The sequence below is a fragment of the Moschus berezovskii genome, chromosome 8 (genome assembly GCF_049115385.1).
Source record: "Moschus berezovskii isolate FMDL1 chromosome 8, NW_MosBer_1.0, whole genome shotgun sequence".
In the NCBI taxonomy this organism is placed as follows: domain Eukaryota; kingdom Metazoa; phylum Chordata; class Mammalia; order Artiodactyla; family Moschidae; genus Moschus; species Moschus berezovskii.
In genome coordinates, this window is record NC_142467.1 from 52,944,397 (window position 1) to 52,966,224 (window position 21,828).

At 44.6% G+C, this 21,828-nt stretch overlaps 1 protein-coding gene across 3 annotated transcripts in view; it reads left to right on the forward strand.

The window, feature by feature from the left end:
• DPYSL3 (dihydropyrimidinase like 3) overlaps nt 1–21,828 on the forward strand; it is a 121,281-nt gene that overhangs the window by 30,658 nt on the left and 68,795 nt on the right. Inside the window, exons 1-2 of one of the 3 annotated variants that reach the window (XM_055428831.2) lie at nt 20,097–20,269; nt 20,624–20,729. The exons of 1 other annotated variant lie outside the window; for it this stretch is intronic. In XM_055428831.2, coding sequence (XP_055284806.1) covers nt 20,691–20,729 — 39 coding nt within the window. In that variant the 5' untranslated portion in view covers nt 20,097–20,269; nt 20,624–20,690. Of the gene's footprint in view, nt 1–20,096; nt 20,270–20,623; nt 20,730–21,828 lie in introns of those variants that run through there. One more of the 3 variants, XM_055428830.2, reaches the window with a different exon arrangement.

Sequence of the window (21,828 nt, forward strand, 5' to 3'; positions counted from 1 at the left end):
TGAACATTGCTGTACAACTTTTCATGTGAAAGTAAGTTTTCATTTTTTTTTTTGATAAATGCCCCAAAGTACAATTGCTGAGTAGAATAGTTGATACATAGTTAGTCTTTTTTAAAAAATTGAAATGTAGCTGACATACATTTATGTTAATAAATATTTAGTCTTATAGGAAACAGCCCAATTATTTTCTAGAGTGACTGTGAATTCCTCAACCAACAATGTAAAAGAGAACTGCTATTTTTGATACAATGATATTTTCTCCTTTAAGAAATCTCTGAAAATCCAGATTTTAAAAAATAAAGGACCTGTCTGGCAATGAAAACATTCTCCACTTAGATTGTGGTGATGTTTGTATAGCTCTGAATATACTAAAAATCCCACCGAATTGGGTACTTAAATGGTGAACTTTACGGCTTGTGAGTTATAGCTCAATAAAGATGGTAAAAAAGTAAAAGGATATTATAAGAAGGTATCTAATTATATTACCAAAAAACCCTCATTCCTTCACTAAATCTCTAGTATTAAGAATTGACCATGTGGCAGGCATTACATGGAATGCTTAACAGTATACACATCAACTCCTCACTTATCTCTTGACAGCTAGCATGTCATTTAACCATTCTCAACATCTGCATCCTTTTCTGTAGTAAAATTACCTTCCTTTGTGAGGATTAAATGAAATAATGCATATAAAGTCATTTAGAATGCTGTCTGCATAGTATCATCATTCTCATATTAAATTCATGAAAAGACATTTTCATCCTAGCAGTTCATGACAGTCTGGTAACAGTATTATGAGAAGAAAGAGCCATGTGTATTAATAAAAGATGACATATTTTCCCATTGTATATACAGGAGGACAAAGGAAGCAGCTGGTGTTTACTGATCACCTACTATGCACCAGGGACAGTATTTATGAGCCACTCTTCTGTGCCTTTAATACAAACATTGCTCCAGTGTGGGAGTAGTAGTATCTCCATGGAATGGAAGAGGAAACAAACTCAAAAAGCTTAAGAAAACTTTCCAGTTTCTTAAAGCAAGTACTTGATGTAACCAAGGTAGCGAGCCAGGTCTGTGCCCCAAGTTCATGTTTTTCTACTTTTCATGGATGAAAGGAATTACTATAAATTAGACTTTTCTTCAAACACTGCTATTAACTTAGGGTATGTAGTCCTTGTAGCTTTTCTTTCCTATTTATTCAGAAACTAAAACTCAGCATAAATTGTTGGTTGTTGGGGTCTCAGATATTTTTAACATCTTTAATTTGGACAAAATTTGTATATCCTTATGGGAGTTCAGAAAAAGTACCAAGGTTTTGTTCATTTTTGGATTTCCAACTGTTTGGAGCTTGAATCCAGGGTTAAAGTGCAAAAAACAGAAGTGCTAGTGGGAAAGCCCATGGCCAGAAGTGCTCAGGAAGAAGTGAAGAGAGAGATCATGGAGACTGGAAAAAGGCAAAGCACCCCCTGCCAAACTGAATTAAAAAATGAAACAAAAACAAAAACAGAATCCCACGCTAAGAAGAAAAGAAAATTGTTTGTAATAGTATGACAGTGAAGCCATTTCTCAGGTTTATTCACCCGTGGATTAGTCTTGAGTTCTTTCTCTTTCTTCTGTAAATGCCTTTGTCTTCAGAAGCTGCCAAGTGTTGTAATGGAAGCAAAGACAGGACTCTAATGTCAGCCAATTTATTGAGGAAAGACAACAAAGAGAAGCTGTTTCTTTGTAGTGAGCCTCAAAGATTATACCACCCATTCCTCAGGTTTATGGAGGAACTTGGCTGCAGTTTTCTGCTGAAAAGAAACAAGTGCTTGGAATTCCACTTGGAAAACTTAGATCTTCCTGATTTCTGGATCAACACAGGAGCAAAAATCCCAGTGAGCACTTTCATCAATGTGAGACAGAAGATCTTTGGTTGCTGTTGCTGCTAAGTCACTTCAGTTGTGTCCGACTCTGTGTGACCCCATAGACGGAAGCCCACCAGGCTCCCCGTCCCTGGGATTCTCCAGGCAAGAACACTGGAGTGACTTGCCATTTCCTTCTCCAATGTGTGAAAGTGAAAAGTGAAAGTGAAGTCGCTCAGTCGTGTCCGACTAGCGACCCCACGGACTACAGCCTACCAGGCTCCTCCATCCATGGGATTTTCTAGGCAAGAGTACTGGAGTGGCTTGCCATTGTCTTCGGAACCCACTAATTGATTTTCAGGTCTCTAAGTGCCTGCTTTTGTGTGTTGGCATGTTATAACTTATCTTATTTTCCATTATTTTATTTACTGTGAGCAGGAGAAATGAGGTCTGGTTCTCGTGATTCAAAAAGCCAAACCAAACAGTCTTGGATTGGGTTAGGAAGTTCTCTGAACCATGAGAAATGACCTCAAAAGTGGCCGAAAAACCCAACAAGAATGAAAAATGGCATGCTGCAATTTCCAGGAGGATACTGGAGAGATCGGCTTTAGACGCATTTTATTTTGCATTGTTATTAATGGCTTGGAAAGAGGATGTAAACCTATTATGGCAATTATAGCTACAGATGAGGGTAAATAGGATGGTGTTAGAGACACTAGTGAGGAAGAGACATAATACAGAGCAACCTAGAGAGATTAGAAATATGGACAGGAAATGAACAAATGAGATCAGCCTGGAAAAGCAGAAACATGCGTCTGGAGAAATACGTAATTTGAAAAACAGAGAGGTACTTAAAGGAAGGGCCATACTTGGAAAGCAACAGTGGTAAATGAGCTTTGGAGCGGATATCAATTTGGGATATGTTTGTAACATAATGGAAAAATAATATGAAGGCCTGGTGTTCAGATAGCCTTTTGGAGTGCTTTTTTTTAAAAAAAAAATAAAACAAAAAGGGGGCATTTCCATTATCTCATTTGATCATCAGCCCAAAGAAGTTGGAAGCAAATAATTCATTCTCCATTAAAGACATAAAGAGAGGTTAAGTGAGTTGCTTAAAGTCAAGCAATTTGTTCATAAAATAGACTTGGCTAAAAGGTGGATATCTTGACTCGTCGTTGTATTTTTTCTCTTTTCATGACAACACCTTGTTATTATATCTTAGAGCTCAGAATAGTAATTGTTTCTGGCTTAGCATTTACCCATCTCTTTCTGATATTGTACATGATTTAATTTCATCTGAGACTGAGCTTAATGTTACTAAAGCTTTAGACAGGGCATGAACCCCACCCTCCCCCACACCCCTACCTGTCTTTCCAGGATGAAGTGCTGCAGTGTGGGATGGACGATGGATCTCTGGCTTAGGAGGCAGAACCCTACACTAACAGTGTAGGTTTCCAGGTGGGCAAACCGTGTGCCTTCTCTACTTGTGTGTGTTTTACCGGTAGGACTGAGTGGGTTGATTGCTTCTGTAGTCTTATGGAATTTATCTCTTTGAAGATCTGAAAAAACTGAAAAAAAGAATGAAACTAGTGCAAGTAGACAAAGACAGAGAAGCCTGAGAGGCGGCGGGGAGAGGGGGAGAGATCTTGACACAGATGCATGTGATGTGTGGACTGTGGACAGTTATTAGCATATGGCAAGCAGGCAGATTTGCATTTTCAAGGATCGTCATTGCAAAACATACCTCGGGCTCCTCTCTCGTGCTCTTGTTAGTTCTTCTCTTAAAGTTGACTGTCATTTTCTTTTCTTCAGTAATGCAGTGTGAGTTTTGGGGCACCCTCATCTGCCCCTTTTTGTGGATGGCAGGTAGCAAGCACTTACCTTTCTGGGTTCTGCCAAGGTCACGATGGTCTCTACACACATGGGTGGGCTCCTTGCAGCCAAGGAGCTGATCCCTTCATCCCATCTCCTTAGTTGATTAGACTGTAGGGTGTGGTTCAAACAGAGCCAGCTCCTTCCAGCTGGGAATTAGAATCAAGAGAAACTCCTTTGATTCTCTCAGTGTGATTAGAACAAAGAAGTATGGAGTGACTGAATGTTTAGAGAAGTGTGGCTGATGTTAACAGTGAATGTCTGTGAGGCCTCAGAAAGTAAGGAGGTGCTTGCTGACAGATCCTGATTCTAGTCTGGCTGCTTACACTGAATCTTTTTAATACAGTCTCTCCCCTCCGCCCACCACCACCACTTTAAAAAATTATTTTATTGAGGTATGCTGTAACTTTTCAACAAGATGTTTTCACTAAGAGTCAACCAAATTGACATTTGTTCATGTATGTGTGTGTGCATGGATGCATATATGTATGTATGTATGTTGGTATGTATCCATCCAAGGTGATCATTTAACAAGTTTCTCATGAGTGCCTTTATGTGCTAGGCACTGTGCTGGCACCAGGACACAGTAATGAATAAACAGAGCCCGACCCTCAAGGATCATGAGGAAGATGGCAAACAAAACAGATAATCGTAACACACCTTGTAAGCACGGAGCTGCAATCTGGCAGAGGCTCAGGGGAGCACCAGGGGTCACTGGATAGGAGTCAGGGGAACCTTTCTGGAGAAGATAGGGCCTGAGTTGATCTTAAAGGATTATTTGAAGATTCCCAGTTTAAGAAGGGGATGGTTGCTTCAGGCAGAAAATATGACATGGGCCAGCACTTGTAGACAGCCGCATGACGTGAGAGGAACTCCTGGTTCTTAGAGTGATGGGAACATAAAGGACAATCAGGACTGAAGAATGATGAAGCCCAGAGACGAGCAGAGAGCCCAAGGAAGAAGTTTGGGAAGCTCTGTCCATCATGTTTGGAATCTTAGACTTTAAGAGGAGGGGACTGGGGAATGATCGGAGGCTTCCATACAAGTAAGTGAAGAGAGGACATTTAGGTGAGACTGGAATGGTAAGAAGGACCCAAACTGGTTGAGGCTGATCAAGCAGAGGGAGCAGACAGTGCAGAAGCACCAAGGGCTAAGACTCAGGTTTCTGGTTAAAGACTTGGTGAAGTGAGGTATCACTAGCTAGGTTACAAAGCATTGGAGAAAGTGCAGAAGGTTCTGGAAGCTACTTGAGACATGAGTGTTTCAGTTTCCCTGGGAATCAGATCATAAGACAAGATTAGCATGCAGAAAGGTTTCTATGGGATGCCCTTGCGATCAACAATAGTGGATGGAAAAGATGAGGAAGGGAAGGAAGCAGAATTGAGTAGAGGGAAAACGCAGCATCAACAGAAACCAGAACTGTCCCTGCCAGGAGGTCTAGAAAGAGGATGAACCTTCAGCTCTGAGTCAAGTTGGGCTCAGAGGGCTAGGCCTCAACTTCTCATCTGTGTCCTTGGATGTGGGCCACCCCCTAGGCTATGTCATCTTGGGCAAGGTGGACTGCCTTAGGTGAAGTGACATGCAAAGGTGGCTGACGAGTGAGAACCTCTGCTGGTGGCGCCTGTGTAGCTGGAATCATAAGCCCTTTCCTGCTGAAGAGGGATCTGGGTGGTGGACCGCAGGGCCCACCGCAGGGGTGTGGAGGTTCTGGTGGCTTCTAAGGTAGAGACACCCCTTTTGCTTTTGGATGTTAGAGCTTGAAGCCAAGAGAGAAGGTCTGGCTGGAGAGAAGACTGGGAGGCAGTGTCATATCAGTGATGAGAATGCTTGCTTGACCTTTGGGGGGGTCATATGCACCCTTTTGAGAATCTGAAGAAAACCAGAGACTCACCCTCTACTGGAAAAAAATGTGCCAAAATATATACCCACAGAATTTTTTGGCTTTCTTTGAGTCTGTTTCTGTCTTGTATGTGAGTTTCATTTGTTTCATTTCTTTTTATATTCCGCATGTAAGGGATGCCGTGTGATATTTCGCCCTTCTCCGTCTGACTTACTTCACTCAGTATGACACAATCTAGGTTGTTTGGCTTTCCTTGGACTAGGTTCACTCAATAACACTCTCTACCCTGAGTAACAGCATGCAGTATTTCAATTAATCAGATTAATCAATCCCATTTCTTGGAGCATTCAGAGAATATCAGATACTGTCCCTTTAACTCACATAAAATGAAAGTGTTAATTGCTCAGTCATATTCAACTCTTAGTGACCCCATGGACTCCTCTGTCCATGAAATTCTCCAGGCAAGAATATTGGAGTGGATAGCCATTCCCTTCTCCAAGGAATCTTCCCAACCCAGGGATTAAACCCAGGTCTCCTGCATTGCAGGCAAGCTCTTAGCCATCTAAGCCACCAGGAAAACCCATTTTACATAATCCTCATACCATATAAGTTAACCATATTGACCCATTTTACAGAGGCAGAAACTGAGTTTAAATAAACTTATCTGGAGGCACCGTTGTTAGCAGACACCATAGAGCTTAGAATTGCAGTCTATGTCACTAGCATTGTTGGATTCCATTTCTGAGCTCCATAGTTGGCTTTCTGTACACCCAATGGCCATTATCGGGATAACAGTGGATTCTTGCCACAGTGGGGAGGAAACCCAGCATCACTGGGGACCAGTCATTAGGTTTATGGACAGACACTACCTTCCAGCAACTGTCAGGGTGCAGAGCTGCATTCCTGGGAAGGAGAATCTACCGCTGGCATCAGGCAGATGGCTCCAGAGTGCAGGGGAGGGCGGCACTGGCCAAGACTCCCAGGGTGATGTTAGCTTGAAGGTGGTTCAAGGTCATAGGAGTTTGGCAAGGGAGGGGGCCCAGCCATCCCCTCACTCTGTCCCTAGTGGTGGGCAATTGGCTGCCTCAGATGGTTTTCTCTTGTATGGACGTTGTGATGGAAAATAGCCCACCTTATGGTCTCAAGTTCACCGGCTAGTTACTTTCTATGTTACTTGAAAAAAAATGCCATAGAGGTGTCATTAGTTCTGCCCTTACTTCTAAGAGCCTTTACCATCTTTTTATACTAATTAATGAGAAGTCATTTAGCAAGACCATAGCAAATCAGTCATCACAAAGTGAATGTGTCAAACTGGCCTTCTGTGGCAAATGTATTCAGTTCAGTTCAGTTCAATCGCTCAGTCGTGTCCGACGCTTTGCGACCCCATGAGTCACAGCATGCCAGGCCTCCCTGTCCATCACCAACTCCTGGAATTCACTCAAACTCATGTCCATCGAGTCGGTGATGCCATCCAGACATCTCGTTCTCTGTCGTCCCCATCTCCTCCCGCCCCCAATCCCTCCCAGCATCAGAGTCTTTTCCAGTGAGTCAACTCGTCACATGAGGTGGCCAAAGTATTGGAGTTTCAGCTTCAGCATCAGTCCTTCCAATGAACACCCAGGACTGATCTCCTTTAGAATGGACTGGTTGGATTTTGGGTTGGTCAAAAAGTTCATTTAGGTTTTTGTGTTACATCAAGTGGGAAAACCTGAACCAACCTTTATCTGAGTAGGATCTTTTACAGCAAACTTTGTGATAAAGTAGTTTCCTATGAGAACCTTTCATAGTCCCAAGGTTTTAAGTGAGGAGACCTTGCATTAAAACAGTAGAAAAGCTTGAGGATTTAGAGAGAAACTCAACTTGATGCTGATAAAATAGACACTATATATTCACCTTAAATTTTATTCTAAATGTATCAAATATTCAGTAATCTTTTCCCTTAAAGCTGCCCCTATGAGTGATTTGCAGAACTCCTGCTTAGAAAAAGAAAATGGCCCTAATTTTAACTTTAATTTTAATCAAAGCTGAGTCAAGGCTATGTGGATATTTATGTACTTGTTTTCCACAATGGCATTAACTTAAAACCCTCATTACCACAGATCCATTGCCCCACTGTCCAACATCTCATTATACATTACTTTCCCTCTTGCTATAGAGAATCCCCATCAAATATATAAAGTAGCCAAGTGTCAATAACAAAATGTCTTTATCCCTCTTGTCAGCAATACTTTAGGGTTTTTGGAGGTCACTGGAAATTATTTGTGGCTATAAAATCATGAAAACAGGACTTGGTTACATTTAAAAATACGTATTAATTAAGTATGCATACCTTGGGAGATGCTCAGTAGATAGTACTGTAAGTCCAGACAGTCCTTATTGGTTTTGTTTATGATTACAGCAAAGAAGCAAGAATCGAATTTGACTGGGGCCTAGGGTAATCAGGGGTTCTCCATTTTCATCCACTCACCAATATAGGGACTCCAAAACCTGTTCTTTTAATCATTCTGTGCCACCATGATGATTTGCACCAGCAACTGGTTTTAATGAATCAATTCATCTTTTTGTTTCGTCGGACGTGTTCTTTCATGGTTGTGTCAACCTATCCGCTCAGCTCTTCTACTGATCCATTTTACAGATGAGGCAAACTTAGAAGATGTTCAGACTCATTCCAAAGTCAACTAAATGGAAATGAATTTGGAAAATCTAAGTTTTTCCTCTATTTCACTCTCTGGCTCTCACCTCTTATGTTTACTATCTCCAATAAAAAATGAGTGCCTGGACCTTAAAAAGTGTCGAGGCACTCTGCCTGGGGCCAGGTCAGCATTTGTCTGGAGTCAGAAATCCAGGATTTCACTTGGGATCAGTGCACACAGGTGACCAGTCCAAGAAAGAAATGCTCGTTCATTGACATACCAGTGAGATGCGAGAGGAGCCTCTTTTCCACTCCACTGTTCCTTTGGGGATTTGCTCAGAGAAACCTGTGACTGCACCCTTGGGGATATGTGTCTGCCATTCCTATTTCTCTGAAAAGATAGGGAGCCAGAGGTTATTGAGGCCTTAGAGCATTTGCTACAGCCAAGTACAGGAAACCGGAGGGGAAAAAAAACACACAAAAGACACGCAGCCAAAGTCCCTTCCTGGAGACGGGTGGGAAACCTGGAAAATACAAGCTGGGGTTGCAGCCTTGCACTTGGGGGATTGGCTTGCTCTTTTGAGCCTCTGTCCAAGAGTGAGTCTCACATCCCTCATCTGGGGGTGAGCTGTTGTGCTGGGCCCAGAGAGATATAAATTCAGTCACATATGTTTCCATTCAACCCAGAGGTGAAACTGATTGAATGTAACCAGGGATCTTGCAGCATCAGCCCAGGCTCTCAAACTGACTTTTAGCAGAGGGTCAGGGAGTTCCAGGACTCAAGTCTTGTGGCTTAGGGCCCCCATGGGGGTAGAGTGAGGGTGTGTGGGGAGGAGATGTTTCCCTGGAGATAACTCATTGCTCTCTCAGTCCTGAACAGGCATCAAACTCTGCTTTGGGAAAGAACAGTCCTCACCTTTGAGACCAGAGTCCCCATTCCTTAATGCCTAAATAACTCAGTTTCCAAGTGTCCTGAAATTCAAGGACTTTGAGCCAGGGAGGTGGCATAAAAATATGGAAGCCAACCCTACGTGAAGGATGAGGAAGCAGCAGACATTATAGCTGATTGGGGAAATATTCTCTCCCTACATGTGAACGGGTTCCATTCCAAGAGCACGTGCATAAGTTCGGTTTGTTCATAAGTCCAACAAAGTTAGCCTAGGTACCCAACTAACACAATCGTCTATATAGTACTGTAGTGTAATAGGTTTATAATACTTTTCACACAAATACTGCATAAAAAGTAAACACAAAAAATAAAACATTTAAAATCTTATAGTATAGTACCTTGATAATGAAAGACAGGGAAACTTGGTGCGCTGCAGTCCGTGGAGTCAGTAAGAGTCAGGTATGACTTAACAACTCAACAACAACAATAGTACCTTGACAAGTATAGTAGTACAGCATAACAGCTGATGCTTCCTAGCAGTACTGGCTACTTCAGTGCAGATCTCATGCTTGCATCCAGACGTCCTGGTCTTGAAATAAAGATACTGCCCTGCTCTGTACAGTTGTCATTGCTTAGTTGCCGAGTCGTGTCTGACTCTTTTGCAACCCCGTGGGTTGTAGCCCATCAGGCTCCTCTGTCAGTGGGGATTTTCCCAGGCAAGAATATTGGAGAGGGTTGCCATTTCCTCCTCCAGGGGATCTTCCCAACCCAGGGACCGAATCCATGGTTCCTGCATGGGCAGGTTGATTCCTTACCACTAAACCACCAGGGAAGCCTACTCTATACAGTTCTGTACAGTAAAGTATACAAAAGCAGAACCACTTACAGAGGATGCATGCACATGACAATGTACGCCAGAGACATGAACCAGCATGTGATTGGGCATGCGAACACACGTTCGTAACATTGAAAGTTCTTAGGTAGGGGACTTATTGTACATGTTTGTTCCAAAGAACAGCCTGTCTTCAGCTCTAGTTGACAGACACCAGTGTGTGTCTATGAGCTCAGAATTGCCAAATGCTCCAATTAAAAAAAAAAAAAATCTAAATTTGAATATGAAATCTATACATTTAAAAATATTGGCTAAATGAAAAAAGTCACTCCACATATTCACCTAATACCAGTCTGAGAAGAATAAAATGCGGGAAGTGTATTAGGGAGTGCACTTAGGCTCTACACCTGTGGAAGGGAAGGGAAGGGAAAGGCAGGAATGGGCAGAAGGGGAAGCTGTGATGTGGTCTTGACAAAGGCTTCAGTTGACCTGATAGACCTGAAACCAGGCCCTTAGAGTTGTTGCCCTTTTGTATCTGGGAGGCCAGGCCTTTATATGCTCACATTAGCAATCACTGGATCAGGCTGCCCTTGTGGGGGTGGGTACACTAGACAAGGACAGTTTCCAGGAAAGGGTTGGGAGCATCTTAGCTGGAGGCAAGGGCTGAGTCCTTCAGCCCTGAATTGGGGGCTGGGTTGAGATTCATATATCTATGCAGATTCCTCCTTGCCCTGCTCAGATTGACCTCTTTGTATAATCTCTGGAAGCAAAGACTCTAGGATGTGAGTGTGCCTCTCTTCTTGGCGTCTTGAGGCCTCTTTTCCCCCAGCTGGTCTTAGGGCCACACTAATACTCATTAATGTCCTCTCCTAACCACTCTAGATTCTCCGTGAGCATGTACGTGCTAAATCTCTTCAGTTGTGTCCGAATCTTTGTGACCCTATGGACTGTAGCCCGGCAGGCTCCTCTGTCCCTGGGATTCTCCAGGCAAGAAGACTGGAGTGGGTTGCCATCTCCTTCTCCAGGGGATCTTGCCAACCCAGGAGTCAAACCCTGGTCTCTTGCATTGTAAGCACATTCTTCACCATCTGAGTTACCAGGGAAGCCCCTGGGAGTGAAAGTAAAAGGGGTCACTCCTGCTTCTTTCCCTAGGTTCTTGGATCCACATGTTCTTCCTTTTGAGACGCAGCAGTGTATAAAGGGCATTGATTTACAATGCACAGGACATCCCGGAGGATGGTGCCTTATCCTTGCAAGCGGTCGTCTCTGAATTGGTGCCTCAGTTGTGCCTTCGGTAGGTCATTCCTAGATCATTCCTCCTCGCTCAGGTTGGCAGCTTCAGGGTGATGTGGTATTTGACGTAACTGGTGGATCCTGCAGTCAAGTGGCTTTTCTTGCATCTTCCGTTCCGTCGCTCAGTCGTGTCCGACTCTATGCGACCCGTGGACTGTAGCCTACCAGGCTTCTCCGTCCATGGGATTCTCCAGGCAAGAATACTAGAGTGGGTTACCATTTCCTTCTCCAGGGGATCTTCCCGACCCAGGGATCGAACCCTGGTCTCCCGCATTGGAGGCAGACGCTTTAACCTCTGAGCCACCAGGGAAGCCCTTGTCAAACAAGTCCCTTGATCTGATTGCTATGTGAATCCTTGCCAGTGTATCAAAATCTCCTTAAGTCCTCAGATAGGGTTGACTGAGGCCATGGCTGCAGAAGGTGCACATCCATGTCTAGAATATGTGTTCGTTTCTATAAAAATGAATCACCGTGCTTTCCAGTGTGAAAGGGGTCTAAGGTTATCTACATCTGTGTGTATCTTTGAGGGATGGTGCCATCTTGGGGCGGCATCTGTTCCTGGCAGGCATGACATTTGAGAGTACCAGTAGTGGGGTCAACACTGGTGTGTGGACATTCTCTGCATGGCCTCCATCCCTGTCCCCGTGTCTTATCTCCTCCATTCTTGTGCCCATTCTGTGCCAACATTGGGTGGAGGATAGCTGATGTCAGCTAACTGAGACATTCTGTCTGCCTCATTGTTTCATGCCTCTTTTGTGATGGATGCTTTCTGGAGGACATTGAGATAGAACATATATACACACCCCCATATATATCTTCACTCTTTATGCCCACTCCCATAGGTCTCCCATGTGCTTCTAGCTAAGGCTACCTTTTCCTTGATCTTTAATCCTTCCCCTTACCACCTCAGAATGCTTCAACACTATACATAATCTTGAACCAATTTTCTTTGCAAAGTGGATGGCTAAGTGTACTGTCTGAAGCTCTGGCCATTTGGGAAAAGATCTCTTCACTACTGTCTTTCAACGCCACCCCTGAGTGGGACTGTCAAGTGGCCATGGTCAGACTTCAATGTGATCTACATACCGAGCCAACCCTTCTAGAAATCAGGCTCAGGTGTTCTCCTCCTCCATCAGCTGATCCTAAGGACCATAGGTGTGTGCTAACAAAAGGTACTGGCGCAGCAGTAGTGAATAACATGGGAGATGGGGCCCACTTGCTCGGATAGTTTACTTGTGCCCTTTAGCCCTTCTCACAGTCAATTGCTGCTTGGCCAATTGCTGCTTGGCCAACTTAATCTTATGACTTGGCGGGTCTGATAGAACCCAGCTCATGGTGGACATTTCTGACTGCATGACCACTTCTTGACCCAGGTCAAGTCTTCTGTCTCTATTTTTCAAATACTGCATAATTCTCTTACCCCAGAGCTCTAAGAGTGTCACCTGTGAACTCCTGTTGGAAGTGCATGACCTTCACGGGGTGACTTTTCCCAGCACAAACACCTCCAGTGCAGTAGAATGTATTGGGGCATATGGCTAAAGGGGCAGGGCCATTTGTATTGCATCCTGGACATTCTGTAGAGCCCTTTCCTGCCCTAGGTGCCACTCAGAACTGACAGCCTTTGATGTATATGTGCTGTAAAACTGTCTCCAGGTATGAATTAAGTTGTCTTTAAAACCTAAAGAGGCCACACAGGCTTTGGAAAAAGCCAGAGGCCTGCAGAATCATCCTCCACTGAGGAAATCAACAAGGATGTCCATCTGGGAGGAAGTAGGTTTGGTGGCTCATTGGTAAAGAATACGCCTGAAATGCAGGAGAAGCAGGTTTGGTCCCTGGGTTGGGAAGATCCCCTGGAGATGGAAATGACAATCCACTGGAGATTGTGCCTGGAGAATCCCGTGGACAGGGGAGCCTGGTGGGTACAGTTCATGGGGTTGCACAGAGTTGGACATGACTGAGCGACTACAGGTTTGCACACCACCACAGGTTTGCACACCTTGCTCATGTTAATAGAAGTTTGATTTGGAATAAGCCCCTGAGAATACTTTTCTTTGGCTATCACGTTTTGTTTTTTTTTTCTTTTTTTGGCTTATGAGTTTCAAGGATAGGATTGTTTGTCAGGTTATTTCTGTGTATTTAATGTGTAAACATCTAATAATAGCGGGTGAATCACTGCTTCGATTTTCATTCTGTGATACTGAAAGTACATGACAGAGGTTTCCTTTGTTTGAAATGTAGGTAAAATTAATGGATCCAGATGACTTAATGGGCAGTTCTGAGATTAAATGTTTATTCACATTGGAATAGCCTGTATATTTCACAAAAGCCTTGTGTGTGGCTTTTGCTCCTTCACAGCTCTTCTCTGTTTTGGGACTATGTTTTTCTTCATCCTTCAAATCAGGACCAAGGGGAATATTTACCCGTTATATAGCAAAATATAAATGTATTTTTTAAAAGTAGAATTTTTCAATAGTCAAAACTGTAAATTTCCAAGTATTTATTTGACATATTTGGGGGATTAAAGGAAAGACAGAATATTCTTGACTTCCCCCCCTCATTCAATTAATTTTCCCTCATTGATTCTACTCTTCCAAGCCTTATAGCAGAGTTGGAGACTACAAAGATAAATAAGACATAGTCCCTGACACAAATGAGTTCAGCAAATAGTAACCAGAACATTAAAAAATAATGGTAGGAATGTTGTTGTGCTTAAGTCGCTCAGTTGTGTCTGACTCTGCAACCTCATGTACTGCAGCCCACCTGGCTCCTTTGTCCATGGAATTCTCCAGGCAAGAATACTGGAGTGGGTTGTCATGCCCTCCTCCAGGGAATCATCCCAACCCGGGGATCGAACCCAGGTCTCCCTCACTGCAGCCGGATTCTTTACTGTCTGAGCCATCAGGGAAGCCAGCTGCCATCTAATTAATTTAGTTTGTGCTAAGAGCTTTGCATGAATAATCTTATTGAATATTCAATATATCTTCTGTCCTTTGCCCACCCCACCCCCCATACTTGTGCCCGGCTTTCTCTCACAACCAGCTTAGATCCCATGCTTTACCCTCAATTCCCTGAGTTTCCTTCCCCTTCTCAGCACTCAGCAAAACCATGGTGAAATTCCACAGGCTGCCTGCTGCAAGACTGCATGCATACAGCTGTATATGACTAGAGGCGTACTTCCTGGTCTCTCTTGAAATTTATGACTGCTACCTGGGATGGGGGAGATCCTTAGTCCTCCCAGGGAATCATACCGTATTTCTGTTGTCCCTTTATTCTCCTAAAAACTGATTTTATCCCAGCTCCTCACCCCTCTTAACTTTCAGTACCTTTTCTCCCAGACTGTCTTGGCTGATGGCAGAGAAAACAGACACAGTTAGAAGAGAACTGCTGTAAACTCCCTCCATGAAATTTACCCAGCTGCCCTTCTCTGTGCCAGTGTACTCTAACCCTCTGGTGGAGGAACAGTCTTTGCTCTTGAGTAAGGGCACGCCCTCCATCTGAACACTAGATGTCACCTGTGCCGTCCCATTTCTCTCCTGTATCGTGAAGTGACCCCTTCTTTCTGAATCAGCCCCACTGACATTAAACCATGCTGAGCTATTTCCTTCATATGGATTCCACTTTCTCTACTAGTTACTGCTCTATATCTTTGTCCCTGTTTACAAAATACCCCTTGAAAGTGTTGCTTATATTTGGGATTTCCCAGTTACACTTTGATTTTTCTGTTGGAAATGCTCTAATCAGACTTTTTTTTTAAGAATAGTCTTCATTCATTCTTTTTTTTTTTGGCGGGGGGGGGCTACATTAGGACTTCGTTGTGACTCACAGGATCTTCACTGTGGCTAGCGGGCTATCCAGTTGTGGTGCTCACTCAGTATTTGCAGACTTAGTTGCCCTGCAACATGTGGGATCTTAGTTCCCAGACCAGGGATCAAATAGCATCCTCTGCACTGGAAGGCAGATTCTTAGCTTACTGGACCACCCGGGAAATCCTTCCAATCAGATCTCATCCCCACAGCTTCGTTAAGACTGCTCTGACACCACACACACACACTCATACATAGTGGATGCACAGTAAATATTACCTGAGTAATTTACTACTTGCTCACACACACACGTAAAACACTGTAAGATAGGTATGGAGATTCTCATTCAGTAGGTGCTCTGGACAAGGCCCTTGGTGATTTCATGCACTGATGAATTCTCAGCTCCCCATGGTGCTTGACCTTTCAACAGCACGTGAACACTTCTTCTAATTTGAAATAATTTTTATTTCTTGACCTTCACAGCACTGTACTTTTTCATGGTGTCCAGGCTGTCTCATTGACTTCTGTCCCTGCTGGTTCTTCTGTTAGCCTCAGGATGCTCACTTACCTCAGAGCTCCATTTCTGCTCATGTCCTTGGCCAGCTCATCCAGAGTCGTTACTTTAAATAACACTCAGAGGTTAACCGCTCCCAAATTTGTATCTCTGGCCTAACTCTTCCCTTCGATTTCTGATTTCGAATATCAACCTGCCTGCTCCACATCTCACTTAGGTGTTGAATAAGAATGTCCATAAACATAATCCTGACTTTCCCTCCCAATCCCATTTCTCCTAAAATTTCCCCTTCATCTTTCCAGTAGCCCAGGCCAATACGTTTAGTATAATCTTTGATTCCTCTTTTTCTCATACCCCAATCAAATCCAGCAGCAAATGTTATTGGCTTTACCTTGAACTATATCTAATACCTGACCATTTGTCACTGCTTCCACTGTTACCTTTATTCTAAGAGAACAGATCACCATCTCACCTGACTTTCTGTGACCCCTGATATGGAAAATTCCCTCAAGACACTGGAATGACTTTCACTTCCCCATCCCTATCTTATTCCCAGTGTACTTGCTACCATTTTAAACACATTTTAAAGTGTTTTTTAAAAAACACTATATAATTTTTTATTCTTGATTTATCCCTTCCCTAGGATGGAAGCTTCATTAGGGCATTTTGTCTATTTTATTCAAATATTTGTATCCCTAGTGCCTGGAACCCATAATAGGTACTCAATAAATATTAGTTGAATGAATTAATAAATCATCACAAAAATACTATGTGGTAGGTCATAAGATACTAATTTAGAGATGAGGTAGCCAAGACTCAGAAGGTTGAAATACTCTGCTGAAGATCATAGAAATAGGAACTGGATGACTTGGAATATGGACTGAGGTTCCTCTATTTCCAAGTCCAGATCTTTAAGCAGTACAACTTCCTGGGTTCTAGTCCATAGTTTTCTTATGAACTCAGTATCAATTTTTAAAAAAGAAATTCTTTAAATTAACATAAGGCTTTTGATCTTCTCTTACACTTTGATGGCAACTCATTTCAAAGTCACAGCTCTCTAATCACTGTTCAGGTACCAAATCTATTTTGTAGTCATTCCTTGGCCCATATATTGCCTTGGATTTAGCAAAATGATTCCTCACCATCTTGAATTCAGTTGCGCTGAAATCTAGAATCAGGAAACCCTAAGAAGGCTTAGAGGAACAAAAATAGATCTTCTTAAATGCCCTTTAAGGACATTTTAAGAACAGGACACTCTAAGAACTTTAAGAGCAGGAAAGTTCTTCTTCCATCTATTTACTCTTTCTTCAGACACAATTTGAAACATCTTTACATTCACTCACCTAAGAATTATTGAGCAATTTCTGTGGGCATGGCCCTATTTCACACACTCAGGACCCAGCGGTAAATAAAACACAGACATTCCTTGCCCTCAGGGAGTTTACATTCTAGTGACAAGAAGGAAGATAATAATTAATATATCATGTGATCAAAAGTACTGTGAAGATAAATAAAGCATAGAAAGGAACTAACAGGTGGCACATGGTGTTCTCTTGAATAAGGGTATAAAATAAATTCCCTGAGATCCAGGATATTATTATTATCTTTTTTAAAAAATTATTTATTTGGCTCCATCAGGTCTTAGTTATGGCACACGGGATCTCTTCATGGCGGCACCCAGACTCTCAGGTTGTGGTGTGGGCTCCAGAGAACACAGGCTAAGCAGTTGTGCATGGGCTTAGTGCTCCAAGCACATGGGACCTTAGTTTCCGGACCAGGGACTGAACTGGTGTCCCCTGCATTGCAAGGCAGACTCTTAACCCTTGGGCCACCAGGGAATACTTCTCATCATCAGTATTATTATCACTCATATCTGTAGCACTAGATCCTAGGAAAATAAGTAGTATACACAGGATAAATGCTGAGTATTGTGAGAATGAGCGAATGCATAACCATGAAGATGAGAGTCCGGTTAGAAGGTTACAGCAGCAGCTCAGGTGGTAGCTGGTGGTGCCTAAACACAGAGGGAAGCTTTGTAGATGGAGAGAAGAGGTCACAGTGTGTACGTATGTAATAAACCCAAGACTATTTCCAACCTTAAGGCTGGACGTGAACTGCAAATTGAATTGTACTGAGGAAGAGAAGTCAAGGTTTGGACAATGCCAATCAGGCTTTGGCCTGAGCAATAAGAATAAAGCAGCCTTGACTGAGGTGTGGAAATCTATGGTTGTGGTGTTTGGTGGTCAAAACTAAGTTTCTTTGGGACCATAAATTAAGTCGCTCTGTGTCTCCCTCTCATTCTCTCATAGTTTCCTGAGATACCTAAAGCCAAGTACTGCTGTGTATCCAGGGAAAACCATTCAGAGCCATTCTACTGTGGAAAAGAGCAAAAATCCATGCTGGTTCCACCCCTCACTCTCTTGGCCAGACACAGAGGCATCTTGTGTTGATCGCTGCCTTTCTTCTTACTGCTTGAATAAGAAGGGCACAGCCAACAACGGCTTTTCCTTTCAAACTCATCTCAGACACTTGATTTTGATTTAAAAAAAGAGAAAGATGATTGAAGGGGATGAAAGAGGGGGGAAAAAATAGGGCTTGTTGTACATTTCTGCTCATGGCAACAGCTTGAACCGATTAGCTGGTTATTATGCATTCTTGTGCATGGCTTTTCACAGCAGTCTGATCCAGAGAAACATCTCAAGTCCTTTTCTGCATGGCTTCTTGCAGGCAAACCTGACCTCAAAGAGATTAACCAAGCCTTGTAATTTGAAAGAACAGACGCACCCACAATCATCAAGTGATCAAAAATATGGTATAAATAAATCTATTTAGCAGAGAGTGTTCTGGATTCTAATGACGGTAACAGAGGAGATAATTAGCATGCAAGAAAGGAAAATAAAACCAGATAAACCCGCTAAATTAAAAAAAAAATGGAAGGCAGTGGCATTTCTCTAGGACTATAAATGTCCCCTACATATATATATATATTTTTTTTTTATTGTTGTTTGTCTGTTTTTCCTAAGAAGAACTTGCAAGATCCCTTTAAACAAGTTTGGGGGAATAAAATCAATGGGAAAGATTCAGACCTCTGCAGGGTTGCATAGTATGTAGTTAATTCTCTTTTTACTCCGTTCTAAATATAATCCTGCTCATTTGCATGCCAATCCCCAGAATGCTTTGTAATTTCACAACTCTTGGCTAGTGGTCTCAGCACTTATGCTTTCAGAACAAAGCAAAATGTTTAGGGCGTGTCTTTGGCTTTAGTCTTTTTCTTTTTTTCCCCGTGCTTTGCAAAGAGTACAGAGAGGTGACCTTTTCTTGGCATTCATCCTGCAAACCAAAGGATAACAGAAGTAAAGTGGAGAATGCTGTGGACTTTTCCTGTGAAGACTGCATTCAGTCTAGTTACCCATGAATAACCAGCCACTTGGATTAACTCACTCGAGTGAGTTTCAGGGGGGTTTGGCCTGCCCTTTAATTATGTGCCACAGGCTGGTTCATTTTAGGTTTACGGAAAGCCTAAACCAGAGTATTCTGTACCCTCATTCTGCGGATGCTTTATGTAGTTTCTTTATTGCAAAGGAAGCCTTTAACTTAGTGAAAAGATGTCCCAAATTGTGGTTGGTGGCCTGCCTTATAGAAATGTGAATTCAAGCTTCCTAACACAGACCTAGTCGTGCTCACTGATAATCTGCGGAATTTCTGGGGCGGGGATTAGGATTCATAAGGGGTGAAGTGATCATAAGAGACTTGAGAGGGCGGCTTTATGATTGTTGCATAGCAAGCCATTGTTGTTGTTATTCAAATGGTGTATTTGGGTGTGTCTTTTTTTTTTCCTGGAGAGTTTAGAAAGCTCCCCCATCTGACCATCCCTCAGCCCCCAGCCTGTTTCCTCCAAACATGCCTTCCTTGGCCGTTTAATTGAAGCATATAGCAAAATAAGAAATATTCCAGCAGCGACAGGTCGTGTCTTTTGCTCCTAATAGAACACTTACCTTTGTCTCTCAGCCCTGCCTAAAGTAAACTCGGGATTGTGACCAGCACACATCGGACGGCTCACAAAAGCCACGGCTGCGCAGTAACGCGCCAGAGCTTTTGCTTTCTCACTACAGGTGTTTTCTGCTCCTTTCTCCCAGGGCAGCGTTACTGCTGTTTCATCGATTCTGAGAGCCAGACAGTGGAATTCCTTTAAAGCACATTATTTCGAGAATTATGTTTACAATACAGAGAACGGCTAATGGTAGCCGACACGGGCACCCCTCGCAACCCTCCAAGAGTGAGGGTTCCTTCGCATTTTTGGATCCCCATTTTCATGGTCTCGGGATAGCAGCGGCTGGCCAGGCTGCACAAAGTGGCGCGGTTCTCGGCTTTCTAAGCGATCGCGCCGGCTGTTTATACACTCGGCGACCAGCAGAGGCGGCGCCCGGCCTCCGCGGTAACAAAGGCGGCGGCTGCGGCATTCAGCCCGCAGGGTGGCGGAGGAGAGCGGGTGCCGGAGGAGAAGCCCGGAGCCGCCGTCTTTCTGAAACGAGGGTGGGGAAGGTGGGAGAGCGGGTGAGAGTCAGGTCGGAGGCTCGGGCTTGGCCCGCGGGGACGAGAGGGCGACGCCGGCGCCCCGCTGCCGACACTGGGGACTGCAGTGTCCCCGCCCCGAACAGTCCCTCGCGCCCCCTGGTGGCGGTGGAGCAGGCTGGCTCTGCTGCACTCGCGAGTCACCAGAAGGAAAAAAAGGAAGAAAAAGAAAAAGTGGGTGAGGCAGATGCAAAGAGGAAAATCAATAGGGATAAGAGAGAAGAGGGAGGAGTCGCGGATCAGCCATTCTTGTCTTACGGGGTCCCAGCTGGTACCGCAAAAGAAAAAAAAAAAAAATAGCCCGGGCGTGAACGCGAGTGAGGAGGGTGTGTGTGTGTGTGTGTGTGTGTGTGTGTGTGTGTGTGTGGAGCGGGGGGGAGGTCGGGGGTGAAAGGGGGACCAGGGAGATTTACTATTGTCTCCGGCAGCCGCCGCGGGAGCCGGGGAGGGGGGCGGAGGCGAGAGGAGGCGGCGGCCGCGGCCGGCGCACCATTCGCTCCACCTGATCTCGGGGCGCTGTGCGCTGAGGCAGGCGCGGGCGAGCAGGAGCAGGAGGAGGAGGGAGGCAGGCAGCCGCTGCAGCCACCGCCGCCGCCACCATGTCCTACCAAGGCAAGAAGAACATCCCGCGCATCACGGTGAGTCGGGCGCCGCTCCGGCTCGCTCGCTCGCTCCCGGCCGCTCTGCAGGGGCTCGGATCCCGCCGGCTTCCCCGGGCCAGTCCCCAGGGAGGCACCGGGACCCGGGGTCCGAGGGGGTGGAGAGCGGCGGTCAGTCCAGCCGGCGCGGCGGGGCGCCACCCAGACGGAGCGACCCTGGGGTTTGGGGAAAACCAAACAAAGAGGAAACCCAAACAGGGACAGTGGCGTGGAGAACTTTGGGTTATTTATCTTCCTTTCCCACCGCTCGGTAGTTCCCGGATAACAGGCCCTCCGTCGACCCCCGGGCCACCTGGGTCGTCCGTGTGAGTTGCCCCAGGCGAGACGTGATTTTTTTGGTAGAAGGTTCCTTTTTGGCTGGGTGGAGCATGGAGAAATGACACCTTTCCCCAGAGGTCTTGGTTAGCCCGACCGCGCCCATCTCTGAGCTCCAGCCCCGTGGCTCTGATGGGCTGCCTGACCATCCGTCCTCACCTTGGCCACCGCTTGCTTGCATTAACCCTGGTTCATATCTCATTGCGTCATACTCGGGACTGGACAGCTAAAGTGGCTGTAGTGAAAATGACCAACTTTTTTTTTTTTTGGCTCTTGGTGCATTTGCATTTTTCCCTGTAATTTCTCCCCTTCACCCCAAGAAAAGGCTGAGATTTTAGAGCACATTTTAGTTTGCGGTGGCAGGCGCGTGCTGTGTGCATGCCGCGTCCAACTGCCATTGTGTCCAGAGCCGAGCCCCTGCGGCCAGCGGGTGTCAGACGCGCTGGGCGAGCCCCTAGGGCAGGGTGGAGCGGGGATGTGCCATTACCAGGTAGAGAAGCCTCATTTTCGTTGGCGTCCAGCAAGCAGCTCTCGCGGCAAAAATACCGCGCCCGGGTCTGGGATTTCTCCAGAATGCGCTGAAATGACGCCCCCCCTGGAAAGGACAGACGACAGGCTGGAATGGGCAGTTTTAAAAAAGAGCAAGACAAAAGCAACAGAAAACCCACTGACATTTGTTAGTTGAGCACGAAGCAGTGCGGTTGTGCTTTGTCTGTAGCGAGTGAGTTTTGTGTGTGTGTGTGTGTGTAGTGTGTAGTAGGGG